This window comes from Staurois parvus, unplaced genomic scaffold, assembly GCF_062004578.1.
Source record: "Staurois parvus isolate SC_StPar_1 unplaced genomic scaffold, SC_StPar_1.0 ptg000209l, whole genome shotgun sequence".
NCBI classification, from domain to species: domain Eukaryota; kingdom Metazoa; phylum Chordata; class Amphibia; order Anura; family Ranidae; genus Staurois; species Staurois parvus.
This window is the reverse complement of record NW_028318005.1, coordinates 11,282,582-11,292,454: the sequence shown is the minus strand read 5'-3', so window position 1 is coordinate 11,292,454 and position 9,873 is coordinate 11,282,582. Positions and strand designations below refer to the sequence as shown.

The 9,873-nt window shown below is 41.6% G+C and overlaps 2 protein-coding genes across 4 annotated transcripts; both read left to right on the top strand.

The window, feature by feature from the left end:
• Positions 1 to 309: 309 nt before the first annotated feature.
• LOC149461167 (ribonuclease P protein subunit p14-like) lies at positions 310 to 9,226 on the top strand. Of its 3 annotated transcripts, none has more exons than XM_089678774.1 (6): positions 310 to 436; positions 1,153 to 1,265; positions 1,611 to 1,695; positions 4,757 to 4,833; positions 8,460 to 8,505; positions 9,088 to 9,226. In XM_089678774.1, the coding sequence occupies exons 2-6, from the start codon at positions 1,174 to 1,176 to the stop codon at positions 9,142 to 9,144; spliced, it is 357 nt and encodes a 118-aa protein (XP_089534900.1). In that variant the 5' UTR covers positions 310 to 436; positions 1,153 to 1,173; the 3' UTR covers positions 9,145 to 9,226. The 3 variants fall into 3 exon arrangements, with proteins under 3 accessions (XP_089534900.1, XP_089534898.1, XP_089534899.1); XM_089678772.1 differs by having other exon boundaries at positions 400 to 487; XM_089678773.1 differs by lacking the exon at positions 310 to 436 and adding an exon at positions 504 to 786.
• On the top strand, positions 9,157 to 9,833 carry LOC149461166 (hydroxyacyl-thioester dehydratase type 2, mitochondrial-like). Its single transcript, XM_089678771.1, has one exon. It carries the CDS (start codon positions 9,157 to 9,159, stop codon positions 9,649 to 9,651), a length of 495 nt encoding a protein of 164 aa, XP_089534897.1. The 3' UTR covers positions 9,652 to 9,833.
• Positions 9,834 to 9,873: the final 40 nt, after the last annotated feature.

The window sequence follows — 9,873 nt, the reverse complement described above, 5'->3', positions numbered from 1 at the left end:
TGACTTTAGTGTAACTTCCTATCTGACCACCAGGTGGCAGTAACACGCCGGTTATTGAACCAGTTTATTTCATGGTTCTGAAATGTAAGGAGTGAAAACTATAGCATTGTGATGTTTTCTATCGCTAGTGTAAATTCCTATTTGTCCACTAGATGGCAGTAACACACCAGGTTTTGTACTGCATAGAATATACTTTAGCTGTAGGAAGTCACAAGTCACAGTTTCTAGGGGGACAATTTACAAAGTTACGCCCGCAGGACACAGTCCATAGAGGTCATGCGTAGTTCTTATTTTGTCTCCATTTCGGAGCCATTTTGCGGAGGACATTGCAGCCAATATGAATGGTTCTTTGGTCCTCTTACATATGGCGGTCGCCTTGGATCCTGGAGAACTCGCTGCCCCGGCAGTGCAGACATGTTTGGTTAGCCATGTGCAGGTTTGTCTTTCCTCTGGTGTTCGGTGTGAGAGGTGTCCAGGTGGAGGGATGGTGAGTGTAGTGGCTCCGGGGTGTAGGACATACAGAGTACAGAGGGTTATGGTGATTCTTATAGGTTGTCTGGATTATACAGCTGAGAAGAAAGGCTGGTGTACATGTGATAGAGGAAAGCCAGGGGCTGCCATGGCTGACCTCCTCCTACAATACACATCTCCTGGCTCTGGCTGGCTGCAGTACTTCCCAGATGACTGAGCTGAGAGAAGGATGAGGATGTCAGTGCGGCCCGCTCTCCTGTACAGATGAGTCAGGTTCATGGAAGAAAGATTCCAGGTCCCCGGAAGTGATCTAATGTGAGCGCCATCCTGTGTACTGTGAGCTCAGGACTGGCAATGATGATGCACCCTAAGGGTGGTGTGTCCATGACAACCTGGGCTCACAGGAAGTGGGCTGTATAATGCCAGCTGTCAATAAGGTGGTATTATCCCCAAACATGAAATATATTGCAGCTTACCATTCACTAGATGTGCTAAATTAGTCTTTTTTCCCCCTCTGTTTTCACCAGGTGATCTGGCCAGTAACACACCTCCTGTATTAGAGTGCCCCCACTCTGGATGAAGGAGCATAGGGGGCACGTTTGGGCACTTCCACTAGTTTCTATTAGGGAGCCTATATATCTAAATGGAAGCATTTTATTTTCCTGTGATTTATATTCCTAGAAATAACTGGATTGTGTAAACATGGAAGGGCGACCCGTTCCATCGGAACCAGTTTCATGTGAAAGGACTGTGCTGAAGAACCCCTCTGAGTATCAGTACCTGAAGATCCAGCTGTGAGTTGCTCAGGCACAATACACTAAATATAATTATAGATGAACTTGGCCATATTTGGATCCTAGTCTGAACCCAAGGAGCGAGCCTGCCAGGAAGCTGTCGCCTGTACTGGTCCAATCATCGGTGGCCGAGTAATTCCCTGCAGCTGCACATATACCAGGGGCGTGTATACATCTGGCTGTGGAGTGGGGAATGCCTTAGCTGCAGATGATTAGCCCAGTACAGGTAACAGTTCCTGATGGGCTTGCTGACCTGGGTTCAGGCTAGGATCCAACCACGCCCGTGTTCATCCCTAATTATAGGAGCTCTGTGTACTTACTGATATACTTGTGTTTGGTCTGCAGAGTATTTCAGCGTGAAGGTGTCAAGCTGACTGCAGCTCAGTACAAATCACTGATTGTGTCTGCTGTAAAGGAATTGCATGGAGAGGTAAGTACCGGTTGTGTCTGATCTTCATGGACTGTCCACTTTTATGGCTTCCAGTACCAGGATAGAAGACTGAGAATTTTTCTTCACATCCCTACATGACAAAATTGTTAATCTCCCATCACCATAACTTCCTATGCTCTTTAGTAAAAAAAAAGCACACAGCCGACTAGGCTGACACTGTTCACTGGTGTTCAGATGTAATTACATATAAAGCAGTCATGTGTGCAGGGATGGATCCGTGCCTATAGACACAGAGGGGTTGATTTACTGCAACTGAAGAGGACAAAATCTGGTGCAGCTCTGCATAGAGACCAATCGGCTTCCAGGGTTTTTGTCAAAGCTTAACTGAACAAGCTGAATTTAGAAGCTGATTGGCTACCGTGCACTGCTGCACCAGGTATTGCACTCTCCAGTTTTAGTAAATCAACCCCAGAATGTCCATGTCCTGGAGCGCACATCCATCCCGAACAGCAGATAACCACTCCATGTGCAATTACATGCAAACAGATACAGACCTTGTCAGCCTGTTATTGATTTATACAGGTTTCCTGCCCTTCCACTGCTGATTGGAACACCTGTGTTACCTCCGCAGAACTATGTTGGTCTGGGCAGTGTACGGCCCAAATCAGCTGTGTGCATGAGCCCATCATTGGAATTATTTTCACTTTTCTGATTTTAGTATTTTTTTTTAATTGATTTCAAGCATACAGCATAGCAGCCACGTTTCCATGGATCTAGTAGTGCATAGTCTCAGTGCAGTGTGTGTAGGGCTCTGTTCACGCCTATGCAGGTGTTTCTGTATTTTGGTGCATCACATTTAGGGTATACATTCATTTTGTTTGGCTTCTCATGTGCGAAAGTTGACTTTTTTTCCCCTTAATCCCACTGCACCAAAACACATCACACACATTTTAGCAAGGTGTGTTGGGGTGTCGCTATGTGCCTGCAAAAAGGATGCACGCTTTTTGTTCATTGCGGGAATTCATGTGATTTTTTTTCATGCATTACCACATCACACAAATGTGAACTTAGCTTTACAGTTGTATTCAGTGCAAGACTATCATTCAGTTGGAATGATTCACGACAACTGATTCTGTTTGTGAATAATTGTCTTTATCCCTTTGGTTCTTCAATGTGGATGCTAATCAGTAAACCACTCTATCAGAGGCCACCCTATCTGTACATGAAAAAAAAGCATAAAAATGTGGCACAGCAGGCACAACACATGTAAATATGTGAACTCATAGTAAAAATGGTCCTCTTAACAATTGAAGTGGTTGTAAACCCTTAGGGCCAGTTCACACTACATGCATTTCAGTTGCTTTTTTTCTGCCTCCACATTACACAGAAAGTAGGTTATATGGTTGTCAATGTCATAGTTCACATCAGTGCTTGCAGTTCCAGTTGCAGAAAAAAAGTAGAACAGATTGCATTTTTCCTGCACAGAACTGTATTGGAACGCAGTAAAACGCACTGGAATGCACCAAAAGTGCACTGAATTGCACATGTCCCTATTTAAATTGAAGAGAAAAAAGGGTGAAAAAGCGCATCTGGACTGCGTTTCTATGGTGTGAATTGGCCCTTTCACATACCCAGTGAAGTGACTAGCCTCAGGTGATACACAGAGATGAAACAAATCCTCCTTCATAAGTTGGACCTGTTTATCTACAGCTATCTGTCCTCTAAATCCATTCAAAGTGCAGAATTTACACAGGATCTCTCAGCTCTGAATTACAGGGGTCGGGGAGCTGAAGTTACACTCAGTGAGAAGCGTTTCCAAAGCCGATTAGAGGGAAGGGACACACACCCTCCTTCACACAGCACACAGGAACATTGCCAAGGCTGTCAGTTACAGGATGTGCCCTCTCCTGTCATCTTTTTTCTCTTGGGGTCAGGAAAACTTGTCACAAGTGACTGCAGATAGAGGAACAAGGCAGCAAAAAGAAATTACGCTTAGTGCCCTGGGTGATACAAATACACAATATAGAAGGATATATGTTGTTCATATTTCATGTCAGAGGTTTACAACCACTTTAACTCAAATTGAGAACTGCCTGAGGGTGCATTGTAGTTTCCTTTTTAACTGATTGTGACATGCAGAATACTCCATTGTTACCTGTGATTTTATCTTATTTTTCTGTGATTGGTTATAATTGCCTGTCTCATTATTAACTGGTGTAAAGAGCAACTAATAGACAGACACTAAGGACTCATTTTCTGTGCGTGAATCCACCTCAGAGCTGCATGTAGGCAGCTCATAGAAGTGGATTCACACGCAGTAGCTGCACGAACACAGAACCTGTGCATTCGGATCCATGCACCTGCTTGCATGTGAAATTATGACATGTGATTGTGTCTGTGAAGCCGCTGCACGTGCATCCACCTCTGTGGGCTGTCTGTATGAAGTTCCAAGTTGGATAACACGCAGCAGGCAGCAGCTTAGATCGGAGGATGGGTCTGATCTAGGGTTGCCACCTCATCCTTTTAAACCCGAACACTTATTAATTACACCGGTTCTGAGGCTTATTTAATGCAGACAAGGCACTATGTGAGTTTAATTGCCTCCTTAATCAGCCACAGAACCTGTGTAATTAATAAGTGTTTGGGTTTATACGGATGAGGTCTGATCACTCGTATGAATGAGCCCCTATGAATAAAATATTTCATCCCTGGCCATAATATGTAAAGCCAACACTTTTTGTTTTGGAAAGAGTATCAAGAGCTAAAACCCCTTTGCAGTTATTTTGCTGCATTTGCTCATCTGGGGACATTACTTCCTGTCCTGGAAATGCAACAGAAAGTGAGAGGAAATCCATTTCAGGGAACAGAAATTCCATTTAGAAATTTGCCACAGGAACAGCTGTCCCCATTGGAAGACTTTTCCTCACCTCTTTCTCTGGAGACAACACTTACATTTTGGATTTTTGCTCATTTATTGTCATGACAGAGGGGTGAATCTACCTATCATAGTCAGAGACCTCAATAAAAACATGACAGAGGTTTTAACTTTTCCCTACACTAGCTAAAAAAAATCCTTTATATACAGTGTTTTTGTTTCTAGGTGGGAGCCTCTTGTCCCTTGGACTTGTTAAAATATGATGATAAGACGTTGTGTGCAATATTGAGAATCAACAGCAGGTATGTGAAGAACGTGTAAAGGAAGTGTGTGTGTATGTATGTATGTATGTGTAAGGTATTTGCTAAGAGGCATGGCGAGTGTTTTTCAGATCTAATTTGTTGCCACATGTTTCTGAAAAATGAAGAAAGAAAACAAAACATTTTCTTTTTTTTTCAAAACCCTGGTGACAAACATTTTATCTGTAAAATACTCCCCATGCCTCTTATCAAATTCCTTGGGTGTCTACTTTCCAAAAGGGGTCATTTGTACTATGAGGAAATATGCCCTTTGAAAGCCTGGAGGTGGTCATTGGTTTTTGGGGGCATGTATGTAGCTAGGCTGCCAAAATGTCTCTCACATGTGGTATGGCCATACTTGTAAGAAGTAGAATAATGTGTTTTGGGGTGTTATTCCACATATACCCATGGCATGTGCGAGCAATATATCATTAAAGTGACAACTTTGTGTACAAAAAAAAAGTCATATTAAAACCACTTCCAGTCCGGGCACTTTTACCCCCTTCCTGTCCAGGCCAATTTTCAGCTTTCAGCGCTATCACACTTTGAATGACAATTGTGCGGTCATGCAACACTGTACCCATATGAATTTTTTAGCATTTTTTTGAGACAGATAAAGCTTTATTTTGATGGTATTTATTCACCGCTCGGATTTTTATTTTTTTTGCTATGTAAATGAAAATGTCCAAAAATTTTGAAAAAAATTGTTTTTCTTATAAAATTTTGCAAATAAATATTTCATAATAAATCTTGACCAAAATTTATTCCATTATCTCTTTAGTAAAAAAAAAAAACCCAAATTAGTCTATAACCAAAAATTATAATGTTTAAACATTTTTTTTTTTACATTTTTATTTTATTTTCTTATATTTATTTTTATATACATACTGTCACCCTAGCAGTACAGTGTCAACATGGTGACACTGTACTACTTGTGTGTGGGGGGGGGGGGGGGGGGCGTGATGAAGATTATTTATTTTTTTTTTTATTTTACACTGATTGCTTTTACACCCATAAAGGCTGTAAAAGCAAACATTTCTCCTTCTCTCTGGCTGCATTGTTGCAGCCATTGAGAACTACTGTGTGAGCTGTGATTGATCACAGCTTGTCACATGGTACAAGGCTGTTGTGAATAGCCTTGTACCATGTGACCTCTGTGATCATTCATAGATTTCACACATAGTAAGCAGAGGTGTCAGAAATTACATCTTGCTTACTACTCTCCATGTGATTACTGATTGGCCAATCAGTGATCACATGATCGGGACCTTGCACAGAGGTCCCGTCTGACGATCGGTATTCCACTGTACCCGGAGGACACAGCGGGCACCGGGTTGCAGTGCTGCGCGCTCCCAGGGAGCGGGCACAAGCAGGGGGCAGGGAGGCTGTTTATAAATGGCCACCTGACCCTGCACTGCCACCGTCCAGACGTTTATATACAACAGCTGGACAGGAGGTGGTTATTATGGGAGGTAGAGGGCACTATTTTGGTTAGGCAATCTACAGCTGGCTGGAAATTTGGGAGGAGGGAGGCCATCACCCAGTGGTTGGGAACCACTTCCCAGGTGAGTCAAAGTACACGTAGTACTTTGTCCCATGTTTTAGGTGCTTTTTAACCTTAGTTATGAGGTCCGACCTACCCCTCCTTCTTTCCTGCCGCAGCCGAATAAACAAAAGCTAGAAAAGAGATGATTGATTCATTGCTGCAGCTTGTCTCGGCTATCAGTACTTTCCATTGGTTGAGAATTTCTGCCATAGGGGATAGATCTGTAAACTAAAATTCTAAAGATGGATGTTTTTTATAAAGCAAGCACATAGGATCATACATTTGCAATTTTTTTCAAAAGGTCTTATACTATTTGCAAAACTAAACACATACAGTGGGGAAAATAATTCTTTGATCCCCTGCAGATATTTGACGTTTGGCCACTTACAAAGAAATGGTCTATAATTTTTATTATGGGTGTGTTTTAAATGATAGAGACAGAATATCAATAAAAAAAACCCAGAAAAATCACATGATACAAATGTTATAAATTGAGCTGCAGTTCAGCGAGTAAAATAACTATTTGATCCCCAAGCAAAACATGACTTAGTACTTGGTGGAGAAACCCTTGTTGGCAAGCACATTGAGGTAAGATGTTTCTTTTAGTTGGTTACCAGGTTTGCACACATCTCGGGAGGAATTTTGATCCACTCTTCTTTACAGATCTTCTCTTCAGGTTTCATGGCTGTCGCTTGGCAACTTGAAGTTTCAGCTCCCTCCAAAAATGTTCTGTAGGATTGAGGTCTGGAGTCTGGCTAGGCCACTCCATGACCTTAATGTGCTTCTTCTTGAGCCACTTAATGCAGCAAAGTCAACCTGTATCTTTAGTAGAGAAATGTCCCCTAAAGCATAATGTTTCTACCTCTGTGCTTGACTGTAGGGACGGTGTTCTTGGGGTCACAGTCAGCATTTTTCTTCCTCCAAACACCGCAAATTGAGTTAATGGCAAAAGAGCTCAATTTTGGTCTCATCTGACCACAGTACTTTGTCCCAATCCTTCTCTGAATCATTTAGATGTTCATTGGCAAACTTCAGACAGGCCTGTACATGTGTCTTCTTAAGGAGGGGGACCTTGCGGGGACTGCAGGATTTCATTACGGCGTATTGTGTTACCAATGGTTTGTCTGGTGACTGTGGTCCCAACTGCCTTGAGATCATTCACAAGCTCCTCCCATATAGGTCTGGGCTGATCCCTCACTTTTTTCATGATCATCCTTACCCCATGAGGTGAAAGCTTGCATGGAGCTCCACACTGAGGGCGATTGATAGTTATTTTGTATTTCTTCCATTTGTGAATAATTGCTCCAACAGTAGTATCCTTCTCACCAAGCTTCTTGCTAATGGTCTTGTAGCCCATTCCAGCCTTGCGCAGCTCTACAATCTTTTCCCTGATGTCCTTTGACAGCTCTTTAGGTTTAATGGTGAGTTTGAATGGAAGAAAGAGATTCTGTGGACAGGTGTCTTTTATACACATAACAAGTTGTCGTTGGGAGTGCCTTCTTAAATTGACATGACTGGCTATGTGCTCATGTGGTACACAGATTAGTCTGTGGGATCCAGAATTATTGTTGGTCGGTAGGGGATCAAATACTTATTTTACTCACTGAATTGCAACTCAATTTATAACGTTTTGTATCATGTGTTTTTTCTGGAATTTTGGTTGATATTTTGCCTGTATCTTTTAAAACACACCTACGATAAAAGCTATAGACCCTTCATTTCTTTGTAAGTGGGCAAACCTAAAAATTCTGCAGAGGATCAAATACTTATTTTCCTCACTGTATGTAAACAAACCTCTAATTGCAGATGAGTAAGTTAGGAGACTGCTTTAATGCAAAGAGGTAGGATTAGAATCGTTTTCCCAACATTTAAAAATTGCACAATCCAAGGGGGTCTCGTCTTTCATTGAAAAGGAGTCTTTACATACTAAGCATGAGATCTTATCTATGGAGAATTGTGTGATTAGTTTAAAGTTCTATACTTGCTAGCAGCACACTATTGTAAATGTATTTTCAGAACTCCATATTATGTATTGTCAATGGTTTATTGCATGTCTGATTAAGTTGACATTCTTTTCTTGCAGTGGATTTGTGAAGCAGAACCAGGAGTGCTCTTTGCGTGTTTTACAGGTAAACCTATCTGACAAGCTGTCACTGTACAGAACAATAACACTGGGTTTTCATGCAGGTCTGAGATCAGAAGCTCCTGCCAGTGAACTTTCTAACTGGACAGACTTGTTCTGTGATCCTTCTGAGCTTCTGGAATGGAAACAAAACCTAACACACCACAGATTTATTGTTACTGTTCAAGTTCATGTTTGCAAGAAAGCATACCTGGTATTTATATGCAGCTATAAAGTAGCATTTAAATATTAAGGGATCAGTCCATCACAAACATATCAGGTTTTTTTTTTTTTTTTCATCATAGAATGCCAGGGCTGAACAAATCCCAGGAACCAGGTAGACAATGTCTCTAACCTTTTGAGGTCCACTCTAGTTAGTGTATCTGGCTCCTGGGTTAGACAGACTGGAATTCATCTACATTTGTTCACCCCTGCAGTATGCATTATATTGCATCCTGGCATGACAGGTCTCAAAAGCATATAAAATTACATATAAAACTATAAACGCAAGCAGTGTTTATAAAATATACAAACATATTGATTCATGTTGATTATTAAATAAAGTATTATTTTTTCTCTATATATATAGGTTTCTCCCTTCTTGTTGGCACTGGCAGGTAACAGCAGAGAACTAGTCCTTGACTAGCTATTTTGAAAAATGTTCCGCAACTTGGTCACCCGAGGAACAATACTTGGTATTTCCAGCTGTCCATTATCATCATACAAATGGTACAACTTTGCATTGTGGCGGCCTTTACACCTGCGGGTTGGTGATAGTGCTGAGCTCCTTAGGATCTTCACTCAGAAGGACGTCGCCCTGTTCTCTGAACTTACTGGGGATACGAACCCACTGCACCTGGATGAGGAGTTTGCCAAGAAGACAAGATTTGGGAAACCTGTTGTTCATGGTGTTCTACTCAATGGCCTAGTGTCTGCGGTCCTGGGCACTAAACTACCTGGGGGAGGCTGTGTGCTTCTCTCCCAGGACATTCACTTTCCAGCTCCATTACATGCTGGGGAAGAGGTTGTAGCAAGAGCACAGATTACATCTCTAAAGAAATCCTTGGCTTTTATTAGAGTATCTTGTGTTGCAACGCAAAGCGGACAGACTGTAATGGAGGGGACAGTAAAAGCTCTTGTGCCTGAAGACTGATTCTGTAGTTCAACAGCAAAGAAGGAAAAAAGCTGAAATGTGTCCATTCTGTTCAAAACCATATCTTGCCTAGGCATAGAGTGTTGTGATGGCAGACTTTGCGTCAACATTTTGGAAACAATATTTTTTACTTTCTGCTCTAAACCATATCCAATAAAAAAAAAAAATTCACGTAAAAAAAAGTCAAGTTTGTTCAGAAATTTAGGCCAAAATGTATTCTGC